The 16,151-nt window shown below is 36.5% G+C and overlaps 1 protein-coding gene across 2 annotated transcripts in view; it reads right to left on the minus strand.

Moving 5' to 3' along the window:
- The window catches only part of GPCPD1 (glycerophosphocholine phosphodiesterase 1), a 55,306-nt gene that overhangs the window by 6,141 nt on the left and 33,014 nt on the right, over positions 1-16,151 (minus strand). For both annotated transcript variants that reach the window (XM_041732336.1, XM_041732337.1), the window contains exons 12-19: positions 14,252-14,344; positions 11,438-11,515; positions 10,679-10,718; positions 9,309-9,370; positions 7,159-7,224; positions 5,107-5,243; positions 4,268-4,403; positions 3,696-3,856 (exon numbers count right to left, since the gene is read on the minus strand). In XM_041732336.1, coding sequence (XP_041588270.1) covers positions 3,696-3,856; positions 4,268-4,403; positions 5,107-5,243; positions 7,159-7,224; positions 9,309-9,370; positions 10,679-10,718; positions 11,438-11,515; positions 14,252-14,344 — 773 coding nt within the window. The remainder of the gene's footprint in view (positions 1-3,695; positions 3,857-4,267; positions 4,404-5,106; positions 5,244-7,158; positions 7,225-9,308; positions 9,371-10,678; positions 10,719-11,437; positions 11,516-14,251; positions 14,345-16,151) is intronic.

The following is a 16,151-nucleotide window of genomic DNA, read 5'->3' on the forward strand; positions in this document are numbered from 1 at the left end:
ATGTAGAATGAATTTCTAATTGGGTTGGGTCAAAAAGGTTTGAAAAGTCATTGCCCTAGAAATACACATATATTCTAGAGGGCCTGGCTCAACAATGTTTACAGCAAACAGTGCAAAATAAAAACGTGGCAACTACCTAAATGTTCTCATACAGAATAAAGTGTAGTAGAGGCATAGCCATGAATATTATATAGCCATGAAGATGAATAAATTATAGCTATATAGAACAAATACATTAACTTTTAGAAAGTTGTTACAACAAGCAGGAGAAAAAATACAAATGAAGTTTAAAGCCACGAGAAACCAAATGGTATATTATTTAGTGACAGAAATAAGAATTTAAATTTTTTAAAAAGAGGGATGCCTGTGTGGCTCAGTGGTTGAGCGGTCTGCCTTAGGCTTAGGGCGTGATCCCGGAGTCCCGGGATTGAGTCCCACATCAGGCTCCTTGCATGGAGCCTGCTTCTCCTGTCTCTGCCTGTGTCTCTCATGAAAAAATAAATAAAATCTTTAAAAAAAAATTTTGGGGGGCAGCCTGGGTGGTTCAGCGGTTTAGCGCCGCCTTCAGCCCGGGGCCTGATCCTGGAGACCCGGGATCGAGTCCCCTGTTGGGCTCTCTTATGAATAAATAAATAAAATCTTAAAAAAATTTTTTAAGAGAATAATAATTTGATAAGCAGTTATACCTGAGGGAGGAGATAAGGAAATTGAATTAGACAGAGGCACATGGGAGACCTCAAATCTAATGATACTGTTCTTTAAACATGAATATCTGTTATTGGATTTATTTTCAATCATTTGACCACAGTAATTCTTTTTTTTATAAAAAGAGGAAACATTGTGTAATTACTCTATGAGGCAAGCATTTTCCCCATACCAAAATGAGACAACAACCAGCTGAGAAAGGTAAATTAAAGGTCATCTTACTCAATTTTCACAAATGCAAAAATCCAAAATATCAGGAAATCAAGATAGCTCTTTATATGAAATAATGCACTACAAAACCATGATTAAATGTAAAATCTACAATGTGTTATTGCCTTTGTAAAAGAAGAGAATCATTTTTGATCAACTAAAACACCCACTCTCAACAATTCTTCACCAATGTAAAATAAATCAAAGGCTCCCCAAATTATTAATCATTCAAAACCTTTATGTCTAAATTTGTAATAATAACAAAAAAATAACAGCATAAGCATATTATATAGCAGAAGAAAAAGCTAGAAAAACATTAGGGTGGGGCATCTGGGTGGCTCTGTTGGTTAAGTGTGATTTTGGTTTAAGGTTATGATCTCAGGTTCATGAGACTGAGCCCCAAGTCATGTTCCACACTGGGCACGGAGTTTGCTTAAGATCCTCTCCCTCTCTCTCTGCCCCTCACCCTGTTTTACATGTGCACATGCTTTCTTTCTCAAACAAACAAACAAACAAACAAACAAAAAACAAAACAAAACAAAACTCAGGCACAGGACCTCACTCTGCTAAAAACAATAAAAGGGACAGGCATAGGGGACCCCTGGCTTTTATTGTAAACCTTGCGTACACACACGTAGTTCTTTAAAACATAAAAACTTGGATCGCCTGGGTGGCTCAGCAGTTAAAGGTCTGCCTTCGGCTCAGGGTGTGATCCCAGAGTCCTGGGATCGAGTTCCACATCGGGTTCCCTGCATGGAGCCTGCTTCTCCCTCTACCTGTGTCTCTGCCTCTATGGGTCTCTCATGAGTAAATAAATAAAATCTTTAAAAAGAAAAGATAAATAAATAAAACATAAAAACTTTCAAGGGTAAGCAACAACTCTAACAGACCCTAATAGGAGCCCCTTCCTGAATTGTCTCCTCCATATCTTCCACACCTTCAAAACATAGTCTTGCCCTGAGTCCTGCTATTGCTTCTGCCTAAAACTCAGATACCGTCAAAGCAAACTTAACCACTCCCAAAAACCAGCTCAATGCTTCCTCTTTAAAATTACTCTTTTTGATCCCAGGTCAGAAAGAACTCACTTTCTTCAGATCTTTTATATCACAAAGTATCTTCCTGTTCTCCATCACATTGTGACAATTCGGCTTTAACAAAGTAAGGTCCTTCAGATGAAGAATCTGCCTAAAATATGTATACTCTACAAAGTCATACATAGTATATCTCACAATACATTTTCTTGCCTGAAAACATTTGCAATCATTCCTTTCTCTTCCTCAAAAAAACATTCTTCAAAATTTTGCTAAACTCAGCATTTTTTTAAACAGTTAATGTAAAAATTTTATTTTCCTTTAATTAGTTGGAATTGTCTATTATAAGTCATCTAACTATATGGGACAAGACAAACAATAAAGTGAACTAAATCCAAGGAAAGGTATTTTTTAAAACAGGCTTGGTAAGAATTCATCACTTACTTTTTTTTTTTTTTTTTTTTAAGATTTTATTTATTTATTCATGAGAGATACACACAGGGAGAGGGGGAGAGAGAGAGAGAGACAGGCAGAGACACAGACAGAGACAGAAGCAGGCTCCATTCAGGGAGCCTGATGTGGGACTCGATCCGGGGTCTCCAGGATCAGGCCCTGGGCTGAAGGCAGTGCTAAACCACTGAGCCACCCAGGCTGTCCCATCACTTACTCTTTAATGTTACGGCTCAAGTATTAGTGAGCCTGGTAACCCCTCAGCAGACTAAATCATATCCCTTCTAACCCAAAATTTCTTTATATTAAGCAATCTTTTCGTCTCAGATTAGTGGCTCTCAAACTTGTATCATAAACATCAAGGGAGCTTGTAAGAAAAATGAAAAACATTTTGTTCAACAAATATTTAACCCCTACTGTGTGTCACACATTGTTCTAACTTTTGGAGATAGAGGAGTGAACAAAACAGGTAAAGAGCCTGTCCTTGTGGAGCTTGTTTGTGTGGGTATGTTGGGGTGGGGGCTGGAGGAAGATGGGAATCAGCTCTCATAGGGCCTTGGAAGGTCCTTGGATTTTAGTTTAGGTGACAAAGAGAATTGTGGGAGAGTTTAAAGCAGTAACAGGATCTGACTTCAGTTAGAATAGGCTCCCTACGGCTGTTGTGCTGAAAACAGACAGCAGATGGACTTCAATAAGCCTCATGAGAAATGAGGTGTCTAAGGAGATGACAGTAGTAAACCTGGTGAGTGGATACATTCAGGATATATTCTGAAGACAGCATCAACAAGATTCTGTCTGACTGGTTTTGGAGTATGAGTTTAGGAACAGAGCTACAAAGACACCAAGGATTTAGAATGAGAAACCAGAAAGACATGAGTTGTCAATTATACTGAAATCAGAAAGTCTACAGAAAAGAACAGGTTTTGGTAGCTGATATAAAAGTTTCAGCGGTCAGGAGAAAGAGACAGAAAGGCTGAAGATACAAATATGGAAGAATAAAGGTAAGAAAAGCCATAGAACTGGATTGAGATCCCCAAGAAAGTTGGTGCAGAGAAGTCTAGGGGAGACAGAGTCCCCACCCCATGACAGTATATCCAGTTTAGAGCCCACATATCCAAATGTTTAATAAGCTTCCCAAGTGTTTGTACTATACTCCAGACTTAATCTACTGATAAATGTTAAGATAAACCTCAGGCTGAACTACAGAATTTTAACTTAACTAAGTTTAATATTATTTTTTATAAAATAACTTATTTCTTTTTTAACAATCCAAGAAAACTTTTTATGAAAAACAAATACCTATCGTAAATTAGACCATTAACTCCAAGTTCCTTCAGTTTCTTTCTGTTTTCCGGATCGTTGGTATCATCACCCCAGCAAAATATGACTAGTCCCTTAGCTTTTGCCTCCTGGATATAGGATGGGTTTCTGAGAAGGTCTTCAGTGTGTGCATTTATCCCCTAAAAGAAAAATTATTCACGAAAAAGTAAATTATTAGCTGCAAGTGCTAAATGGTCATACTCTACATCAGTGTTCCCCAAGGTAGAGTGGAGAGAGAGAAAAAATGTTAGAACTTTTTCTTCCAAGTTATTTTATCAGACAAGTTTACAAATTTTATCTAGCCATTTTAGATGATTCATAAAATCCACTCAGAAAAGTACAAAAACTTACTTAACCTAGGCCTGCAAGAAAATACTTTATTGTTCATTTATTGCTTTTCATTGAGATCTAATATCCTTACTTAAGTATAGCTATCAGCTTGTTATAAATGTGTCAAAACTAAGCAATGGGATGTGTAAATAAAATGAAAACTTTACTACTCTAAGACATCTTTAAAAATTAAAATAATTTAAAAATCAAGCATAACATACCAGTAGGTTTTCAAATTGTGCAAAGCTCATTGCAATGGGGGTTGTCCGAGATCTGAGGTCCATGAGTTCAGGGTAAATATCAGATTTTCCTTGAGTCAAAAATAATATGGGGTACTTGTTCTGCTTCTGCCGAACCCTAAAAAAGACAATTAAAAAATATTCTCATTAGGGAGATAATTCTAATATAGGAATTTTAGGAAACTCTAAAAATATAAAGAAATCACCTTCTGAAAGAGCTTAATCTCATTACTGAGATATGATCACCATTACCATGTATCTTTTAATCAAAAAAAGAGAAATTTTAAATCATTCTACACAAGAACTAAAATATTTTCAGAAATGGGCAACGAGGGATGCCTGGGTGGCTCAGCAGTTGAGGATCTGCCTTCAGATCCAGACGTGATCCTGGAGTTCCGGGATCGAGTCCCACATCAGGCTCCTGTATGGAGCCTGCTCCTCCTCCCTCTGCCTATGTCTCTGCCTCCCTCTGTATCTCTCATGAATAAATAAATAAAATCTCAAAAAAAAAAAAAAAAAAAAAAGAAACAAAGAAATGGGCAATGAAGAAGCCCTTGAGGGCTTACAATTTGGTTAGGAGGATGTTCCATGCCTATAAAACAAAACATAAGGTGTGAAGCACTAGGATCCAGTAGGTATAGCGTTCACTGAGGGAGTGGGGAGGGCATCCTGCAGGTAGTCCTGAAGGGATGTGAAAATATATATAACCTGACTGAGAGGTCAAATCAAAGGTAAAGTGTGGGCAACCTCCAACCACAATCTTTGTACCCTAAGTCCCAGCTACTATCTAAGAGTATAGGTGAAAAAAAATTATTACTCACATTGTGCAAATATCTGCATCAAATGAAGAAAACACTATTCTCCTCTTCCCAGAATTTTCTAAGACAGTTTTTAAAATTATATCCAAAAATAGATTCATGTCAAAATATGTTGATAAATTACCATCCCATATTCCATCCTATGTGGAAGAAATAAACAGGAAAATAAAAGCCATTAAATATCCTAGAATCTCAGTACCAGAAAAAAATCTTGGGAACATCTAATCCAACTCTTATTTTACATGAGGAAAACAAAGGTCTAAAAAGATTAAGAACTTGTCCAAGACCGTACAGCTACTTAGTGATGGTGCAGCTGTCATAATTCAGGTAGAGACATTTATGTATAAAGCAATTACACCATCAATAAACTTTTGCTTTAATAAAGTTTGCAAAATAAAAGTTAGAACTCTGGAAATCTGCACTCTAGTGACTTTAAAATATTTTTATATAGGGGCACTTGGCTGGCTCAGTTGGTTAAACGTCTGACTTTGGCTCAGATCATGATCTCAGGGTCCTGGGATTGAGCCCTGCATCTGGCTCCATGCTCAGGGAGAAGTTTGCTTCTCTACCACCCCCCTAACTCATGTGCCCCCTTCAAATAAATAAAATATTTTTTAAAAATTTATATAATCTTTATGAACTGTTAGACAAAAGAACTCCACTTCATTTACTAACTCACTTGCAGCTAAAAAAACCCAGGTAATTTATTTTTCAGGTAGGCTCCATGCCCAGGGTGGGGCTTAAAGTCATGACCCTGAGATCAAGACCTGAGCTGAGATCAATCAACAGATGGATGCCCAAACAACTGAGCCACCCAAGTGCCTCCCAGCAAAAAACCCAAGTAATTTTTACTAATTAAAAATCTCATTCTTTGGCTCTTAGACGTATCAAATACCCTCAGCAAGTAATAAAAATATTTTCTAAATACAATTAAGATACTGAGAGCCCTGTAGATACTCAAATATTAGACATTTTTTATATCAGTCATTAAAATAATCCTAAAAGCTCAGAAAACTAAAATAATCCCTTAAGAAAAACTTACTATGTTAACCAGGACCAGCTTATCATAAACAGCTACTTAGAAGGCAAGATTTGAGGGCAGGTATAAATTATTCTTATGAAAACAATTTCCAAGATACTGCTCTGATTGCCCAACATACCTTAATTACCCACTTCCAGGCCCCCAGCCCCAACAACCTCTTAGCAATGCATCCCAACCATTTACACATATCCCTACCTGATATATTCAATAGTTAATTGTTTTCCTCAACTAGACTATACATTCCAAGAAAACAAGGTTTATTCTGTTTACTACTCAAACCAAGCAGCCACAAGATGCCTCGCCCACAGCAGCTTTTCAATATAGAACTATTGAACAAAAGAATGACTAAATTTGGGAATGATTTAAAACATACCTGCAGAAATTTCTTTTCTTGGTTAACTATTACTAGCTACTACTGCCACTTAATATAAAACTGCTTAAGGAATTATTTATTTATTTATTTATTTATTTTTTTTGGAATTATTTAAAATATATGATTAGTTGAAGAGACAAGACATATACAGAATAAAAGGTTAAAAAAAAAGGATCCACTAAACTTCAAAAAAATGGCAAAAACTAGAAGTTCTGAGAGTGCCAAGTAAAGTAGAATTACAAAGGGATTTTGTAGGCAGGACAAGTTTTGGGGAAACTGAGGGACAGAGTTGTTAAAGTAATCTGCCCAAGGTCACAGAAAGCAAAAACTAATCAGTTATAAAGTTCTAACTGTCCAGTTTCCACTGTTCATTTTATAAGTATGTCCAGAAACCATCCATGTTAATGTGCACGAGACACATGTAAATTCAAATTTATACTATTATACATTCATCATTAATTTTAAGTACTCACATATAGTATAAGGATAAAGTATGCTTTATCAAAAAGGTTAAATTAATAATGTTAGAAGAAGCCACATTAAGATTTCAGCTTCACTTTTCCATTAAAACAAGGAAATGGAAACAAATGCATTTTAAAAAACCGGGGAGGGGGGATGTGTTACATCAAGGATTACTTACCCTTTGTTGGCAGATCCATTTTATCTCTATGTTAAACCCTACATCTTCTGGCAAAGACTCTAAAACCTAGAGTTTTGTTTGTTGGAGGTGAATTGTATTTTGTTTTTTGGCAAGATGAGTGGCAGAATAAGAGAAGAAAAAAAGGAAAACAGAATTATTACAAAAAGCAACCTATGGTAAAACATACCACTAAGTAAGGATAACATGTTTTGTGCCTTCAGCGTATTTTCTTATACCCAAACTAACAATGTTGTTGATGATTAAGTTAAATAAGGAAGTCAAAAGAAATTAAACAGCAAAAGTAGGAGTCTTAGGCAACATCTGTGATGGCAGATGCACCACTACCACAACAATGCATTCTTAACCTCAAACTCTTTCACCACCATAGGTCTCAGGTCTATATTAACCAGGTACATGGAAGTACAGTGCCTAAAACAGTGTTACTCAATTTCATGTGGGGCTTTTTGACTTTCTTCTCTGTCTTTAGCTTTATTTAATGTATCTATCACATTTTTACTGGGCTAATGCAAAATTAGAAAAATAAGGACAATAATGTATGTTAGTGTTGAGACTACTAAACATCAAATTTACAAAGATTCTCTTTCAAATTGAGATATTAGGAGTGCCTGGGTTAAGTGGGTTAAGTACCCGACTCTTGGTTTCAGCTCTAGTCATGATCTCAGGGTGATGAAATCGAGCCCCACTGAGCATGGAGCCTGCTTTAAGAATTCTCTCCCCTCTGCGCCTCACCCATTCCCACGCAAGCTCTCCTTTCCTTTCTTAAAAACAAACAAACTGTGATTTTATTTGGCCTTTGTTGGTTTTAAAATTGTGATTAGGGGATCCCTGGGTGGCTCAGTGGTTGAGCGCCTGTCTTTAGCCCAGAGCACGATCCTGGAGTCCTGGGATGGAATCCCATGTCAGGCTCCCTGTATGGAGCCTGCTTCTCCCTCTGCGTGTGTCTCTGCCCCCCACACCCTCTCTCTGTGTGTCTCTCATAAACAAATAAATAAAATCTTAAAAAAAAATAAAAATAAAATAAAATTGTGATTAAATTATAGTGACAGTGCAAAGTGAGTAAAAAGTGTGCTCAACTTATTTGGCTAAGTAAATGTTAAACCATTAACATACAATTTTTTAAAAACTGTTTTTAATCACAAATCTAGGAAGCATGAGATTTCTCAGAACCAAATGATTTCACATTTTTGAGTCAGAAGGAATGACGTTACTTGGCCAGGCTTCATAAATATCTGGAAAGGCTCTCTCTTATCTTTTCTGTCGTATGAGTAATCATGACAAACTGAAATGACCTACTGTTACCTAAGACATCTACTGTACCTAACATCACCAGAAAGACAATGGAGAAGAACAGAAATTATGAAATGTAGCCAGTAGGAAAAAAAAAAAAAGCAGACTTAGCATGACTAAGGAGTGCCTGGCATCCATAGAGGCTTGCCTGATACTGTTAAAGGGATTCCTGTATGAATTAGGTCTAGTTTTTAAATCTTCATGCTAGTATTTGTTATATTTTTTCAGGTGAATTTTTGAAATTTGTGTTTCATTTTGAGTAACCTGGGTACTTACTTTCTTCAGTTGGAGAATCTCATTTCTCTCTAAAAGCTAAGGAATGGTTTGGTGTTTCTTTCTCAAGTTTTTATTTATTTAGATAATCTCTACATCCATCATGGAGCTAGAACTCATGACCCTGAAATCAAGAGTCCCATGATCCTCCAAGTAAGCCAGCCAGGAGCCCCAGAAATAGTTTTAAATATTGTAAAAATGCTCTCCCACATGTTCCTCCCACCCCTTTTTCTGTTGCCTTCTATTTCCTATTTATATACAGAAATATGTGACTTTCCTGTTCTTACCAAATTCTTATCAAATTAACCCATTGAAGTGGGAATTTTTACTCATTTGAGCAGTTAAGTTACTCTTTAAAAAAAAGCATAACTACACCGTAAAAAATGTATTTTCTCTAAAAAGAATCAATGACAAGTTTATATAAATGCTATCTTTGACAGTCTTTTTAGCGCCCATTTAAGAGACCAAAATAAATTATATGGTTTTATTTTTTTTTTTTTTTTTTTTTAATTATATGGTTTTAACAGAATTAATGAGATAGTTTCGTGCTAGTTTTCCTAAGAACTTACCATTTTAAGAGAAGGAAATGGCTGATTTTCAGAAAAAGAATTTTCTTCCTCAATCACAGATTCTGAAATTTTAAATTATAAAAACTTATACAAAATGTCATTTTATCCTTAAGATCTTAACCTGAATTTTTAGGATGAAAAAAAAAAAAAAAAGATCCAGAGGTAATTACAGAGGATCCTTTTAATATGCAGTATTTTTTGAAGGCTCTTACATGTTTAACCATTAAAACCTCCATTTTGAAATAAGCATCTTTAATGAAAACTAGTTTGCAACATTTTTCACAGAAACATCAAGCCTGAGGCCCCAAAAGTATCTTCTCATAAACACTTTAATATTAGTTTTTTACAAAGTAGTCACCAGCAGTAATTTGTTATTTGTCAATGGAATTAAGAGCTGTGTCCTCTTGTTAAGGCTACTATTTGAAATATCAAAATCAGCTCAGAAAATAGAAATTAAGAGAATTTAAAGCTACCATTGTGCTTTTGTTACCACTACCATTAAATCCAAAATAGATTATATCTCAAGATACACAAGAACGGTTTTCTAAGAGGAAAAAAAAAATATCAAACTAAATAAACTTTTCTTAAAAAGAAAACTATATTACAAAGACTAAAGTCATATAAATTAAAAAATAAAAATAAAAAATACTAAAAACAAAAATAAAATTAATTTTATTATTAAAAGTCATGAAATAGCTACAAAGCCTACAAAGTCGTATCAATGCTCTAGGGATAACCTCTGGAGTCTCTAACACTTTACAATATCTTCAAAAAATCATTTCAGTTATCACAACTGCAGATAAATATCTCATAAGTAATCTACTACATACGGAACATTTTAAGTATCTCAGGGAATACAAAAACATGTTTTCTACCTTAGAGAGACTTATAGTATAATTGAAGAGACAGGACATATACAGAATAAAGGGTTAAAAAAAGGATACACTAAACTTCAAACAAATGGCACAAACTATGAAGTTCTGAGAGTGCCAAGTAAAGTAGAATTACAAAGGGATTTTACAGGCAGGACAAGTTTGGGGAAACTGAGGGACAGAATTGTTAAAGTAACCTACCCCAGGTCATACCTAACTGTTAGAGTTGGATTCATATTCCTGGCTCTGGAGCCAGCTTTCATACTTGATATAGCCTCCACTTTGTTCTTTGGTTAAGAATGTTTGGGAAAAAATGATAGGTACAAAATTACAAAGAACTTGATCATCAAGGTAAGAAAACTCGTAAAAGTAAAAACTCCTAAGAATCATTTAGCGAGCCCAATACTACATTCGTTAAAATGACCAAGAGTATGTTAAATATATATTATATATACGTTAACTATGAAATGAAAATAGTGCTTCCATATTGGTACATACCTTTCAGATCTTTAGATTTTAGGGCAGTCACATGAGCAAGCTAGAAAACACACACACACACACACACACAAAATGCAATCAGAAAAAAGCCTTAGTTTATGAAGTTATGGTTAACAGAACCGTAACTTGAAAAGCTAGCAAGTTAAAACTGTAAAATGTAGAATTATCAATTCAGTAAGAATAACACTAACCGCATACATACACATAAGATCATGATCAAATACCCAAGTAGGAAAGAATATAAAAATTCTTTTTTTTTTTTTTTTTAGAATATAAAAATTCTTAAGAAACTGTTCATACTCAATCATTTATATAGGTATCTAATGAGAACAGGAAGAATGATCATATAAAATTACATAGCATAAAAAATAAAATATACAATGATCTTAGATAGTGAGAGAAGTTTAAAAACCAAGGACAGCATACAAGGCCAGTGGTAAAATAGTGACAGTTATATAAAGAAGGGCAAAAGCGACCAGAGGGCAACGTAAGACTATGAATGAGAGGGGTCAGCCCCTGTGTCTTCTAACAAAGACTTATAGCCTTCACATATGCAAAACAGTGGAGTGGGGGTGGAGGAACTGTTAGAGAAGACAGATGGATTAGTGCAAACCCATTCTTCCTAATAGAAAACTAAAGCATATACTCTACTCATGCTGAATATACGGTCATCTCCATGCACAAAGAGAATAATACCATAAACAAGTCTAAATCATTTTAAAACTAAAGAACAATCACATTTTATGTTATCATTACTACCTTTAACAACTGGAGTTGGTCAAATGTTAATTCCTTTACTGGAATTTCAAATAATTCAACTGGATCAGCATCAAATTTCTACAAAGAAAATAAAGAGAAAAACAGGCTTCAAATTATTACTGAATGTTTAAACCCTAGACAGGTCTAACATCCCAACTTAGTGAATGATGAGGACAGTTGTTTGGAGGCCACAGGGAGTCCATGCAGGGGAGGCCCTCTTTTTTTTTTTTTAATACCATCTTCCAGCTCTTATATTCTAGTTTTAATTTTTTTTTTAAGATTTTATTTATTTATGAGAGGGAGAGAGAGAGAGAGACAGGCAGAGGGAGAAGCAGGCTCCATGCAGGGAGCCCGATGTGGGACTTGATCCCGGGACTCCAGCATCACGCCCTGGGCCGAAGGCAGGTGCTAAACCGCTGAACCACCCAGGTATCCCCTAATTTTAGTTTTTAATGTGTGGGAGTGCCTGAAAGAAAAAAATAGGTGGGAGGAGGATAGGGCCCTGAAGATATACTGAGAACAAAGCCAGAAATCAGTAATTTCCCCTACTTCCTGTCATGCTGTTCACAATTTATTTGACATCTATATCCAGACTGTACATGACTATGCAATCAACATGCTATAGAACGATTAATTTATGTCAATAGTTTCTAAACTTTTCTAAACCTTTTAAACCTAAGTTTGGTTTAAAATAGCCACAGAAATCAAAGGTCATGGGGGAAAAAAAGTCTGATTAGCTTTAATCAGTAATACTTAACAGGAAATCTAATCGACTATAAATGTTTTTCCTATGAGAAAGTCTTTTTTATTAGATTTTATTACCATATCAAATGTTACACTGCTTAGGCACCTCTACCTTAAGGAAATGAGTTAATAGACCACCAATAAATCATCAATCCAACAAATATGCTAAAATGCATTACATTTACATTCATTCACATAAATATGATATAAACCCATGTATCCATCAAACTCTTCTAAAGGATATACAAGAAACTCTTAAGAGTAAGGGAGTGTGACCAAGGAGAAAGGGGAAAAGAAGACTTATTTTTCATTTTATGATCTTCGATAGTTTTATAATGAACACAAATTGGTTTTGTAAGGAAAATACTACCTTAGAAAGTAAAACTAAAAATAAGTAAAATTCTCTAATTTATCCAGATTCAATTTAAGAGCAAGACAAAGTCTGGTGAAAAATGGGATCAGTAACACTCTTCAATTAAGTCTCACAGATTTTTGGGAATTACACCTCAATTCATTAAGCTCAATCTTACAAAGATCCTTACTCCTCCATTCCTTCCTGTTCCACTTTGGATTTTTTTCCCCAGAGCAAAACAATCTGCTCCTTTCTACTGTTATTTTACCTCTACTACCTAAGTTGGTGCATCTTCTTCCCTCCCTTTCTGAAGACTATAGATGAGAAGGGTCAGCCCCCATGGTCTATCAACAAAGACATAGCCTAGCCCCTTCATGTATGCAAAATCAGTGGGGTACCCTTCTAGAAACGGAAGCGTGCTTTTCCATATGTCATAGTAATCCAAAGCCCCATGACTTACTCAAATCCACAAGCAGGCAGATCCAAGTACCTCGCCGTGTATGTATACCACAACACTCGTGTCTGGTAGAATGTCATACTTGTTAGCAAACTGCCTTAACTTTAAATCATCTCAAAGGAAAAGGACTACCCAGCAGTTTCATAGAAAATACCAAACAAACCCTCCTAGCTTAGGTCCTTAAGAAATCACTTTGTGAATTTGTATAGTAAAGGTTAAACACTCTGCAATTATCATAATGACGTCTGCACAACAATTATAATAATTTTCAAGAAACTATATGCATTTTCAAATCTCCTTCTGGACTTTCTTCTCCGTTGTGCCATTCTCTACTCCTGTCCAGGCTTACCGTACATACTGTACCTTTGGCCACGCTACTACTCCCCTTGCCTCGAGCCTCTGTCCTCTTAAATTCCCCTTACTCCCTATCCAGCTCCAAAGTCCTTTTCTACTGTGGCTCTTCTCATTTTGGCCAAATCATACTAATCTATTAATCTGAGGAAAACCTTGAGCTAGAAATAGAAGGGAGCCTAGAAAACAGATACTATGATAGCTTCCTCTCTTGCTTCAATACAGAACAGCAGCAAACTGATACAGAAGCCACCTGGAATGTCCTTTTGTCAGATAACAGAAGAAAGCAAATTCAGCAATACAGAGACCCTACTTTATTACTCCTGTTTCCCCACTCTCTCAATGTTGCAAGAACTTGACAAAGGAATGAATTGGCAGTAATTGACCAAAAACCATGAACTGATCAACTTTAATAAATAACAATACACATATATGTAAAAACAAACTTCCTAGTGTTTAAACCTATCCCCAACTGTAAGACTTTAAAAATTAAGGAATTGGGGGACATCAGAGTGGCTCAGTAGGTTTAGCCTCTGACTTGATTTCGGCTCAGGTCATGATCTCAGGGTTCTGAGATCAAGCCCCATGTCGGCTTTGCCCTAGGCATGGAGCCAGCTTTAACATTCTTTCTCCAGGGCAGCCCAGGTGGCTCAGCGGTTTAGCGCAACCTTTAGCCCACGGTCTGATCCTGGAAACCCAGGATCGAGTCCCACATCAGGCTCCCTGAGTGGAGCCTGCTTCTCCCTCTGCCTCTGTCTCTGCCTCTTTCTGTGTGTCTCTCATAAATAAATAAAATGTAAAAAAAAAAAAAAAAAAAGTTCTTTCTCCATCTCCATCTGCCCCTCCCCACCTCCCTCTCTTAAAAATTAAGTAAAATAACATAAAATAAAATGAAGGAATTTCAACATACCTTTTTCATTGTCAAACAACAGGTGAGATCATGATACACCACAGGCACAAAATCTTTTGAAAGATGTACATCAAATTCTACAAAGGCTGCACCCTAACAGAAATAAAGGAAACAAATATTTGAAAAGCATTGTCTGGCCCACAATACATCTAAAACTACAAGGATATAAGAAATTTACTGTTCACAATAAATCCACAGATCTGTACTCAAAACAAAGAGCTTCCTCATGAATTAATGTTATGCTGCAAGCTTTTTCTAAGAAGTAATTTCTTCACTTACAACAATTTTAAGAATTGCTCTTCCCTGTGATAGCACAGCAATTTCATCCAGGCAAAAACAAGGGCAACTATCCACCCAAACACACCCCAGGGATACTCTTTGGCAGTGGCCAGCCTGTCACCTCTGCTACTGCTATCAGCAGAAATGGAGCCTCGCAGGAACTGGGTGCAGAGGGCCACAAGTACCACAGCCAGACAGCTGACCCTCCAAGATGAGCAGGGAAAAGCAGCAGCTGGAGTGCCTCAGCTCTGCACCCTGGTGCACTCGAGCAGCATACCTTCCAGCCTCCCTTGGCAAAATCCCACAAGTGGAGTAAAGAGAAAAGGATGAGGACTGTTGAGACAGAAGCAGCAAGGGCAGGGGAGGTCAAGAGTAGTGTCACACGAGCCCCATCTCTTTAAGAAGCTTCAATGGGAGGGAGAATGACAAGAGTAAGTTAAGGAAGCATTTTTCTAAGTCAAACCCATTCTGACATAGAAATTAATCCAAATAAAGCTGAGAACATAAATGACCCACAAAGGTGTGCCTTCACTGAAAGAAAGCCGGTTGGGATCAAAGGAAACAAGATCGAAGAATCCTATATGTTACTGCAGACCAGAGAAATGCTTGTGTCAAGACGGATGACACACTTCCAGCCCTTTCTGAACTTTTGGTGGGGAGGGGGGAATCTAATTTTGTGAGCACATGTGACCATAGACTAGTATCCAAGAAGCCCATTTCCTTGATGACTTCTGAAGCAGGAAATAAGTTTAGCTCCCTATAGTGCTAAAAACAGGACAAATAACACAAAGCATTTCTACTAAGAAAAACCCTAACATCCTTAAAGAGTAATAATAATTAAACAAATTATAGCTTAGTTTAAACGAACTTTACATGATCACCACCCTTTAGGAAGATAATTTTACCGACAGATAAAACTTAATTCCAAAATCCAAGTGTGAGCTTTAAGAAATAAGCCAGTAGGGCAGTCCGGGTGGCTCAGCGGTTTAGCACCGCCTTCAGCCCAGGGTGTGATCCTGGAGACCCGGGATTGAGTCCCGCATTGGGCTCCCTGCATGGAGCCTGCTTCTCCCTCTGCCTGTCTCTCTGCCTCCCGTCTTTCATAAATAAAAAAATAAAATATTAAAAAAAGAAACAATCTTAAAAAAAAAAAAAAGAAAGAAAGAAAGAAGCCAGTAACATACCAGAACCTCAAGGACAGGTTTTAACATTAAAACAAACAAGCCATTAAAAACTAGCATATAGTATTCTAAAATGTGATCCATGAGTTTTAAGGAACTCAACAGAACATGGAAGAACAAAAGCTTAATGAAATGCTCTCTCAAAAAGCAGAGTGGCACCTAGGTGGCTCAGTTTAGCAACCGACTTTTGTGTTCAGCTCAGGTTGTGAGATCAAACCCCACATTAGGCTCTGCGTTGGGTGTGGATCCTACCTAAGATTCTCTCTCTCCCTCTCCCTCTGTCCCACACTTAAAAAAAAAAAAAAAAAAAAAAAGGCATGGAGACACTGAAAGTTCCTTAACAGGATCTTCATGTTTACACCTAATAAGACAATGTTTAGAATAGTTAGCTACAATGAACTAAAATTGGTTCCAAATACTGAACCAGACTCCAACATACT

Source organism: Vulpes lagopus, chromosome 18 (assembly GCF_018345385.1).
Source record: "Vulpes lagopus strain Blue_001 chromosome 18, ASM1834538v1, whole genome shotgun sequence".
Classification (NCBI taxonomy): Eukaryota; Metazoa; Chordata; class Mammalia; order Carnivora; family Canidae; genus Vulpes; species Vulpes lagopus.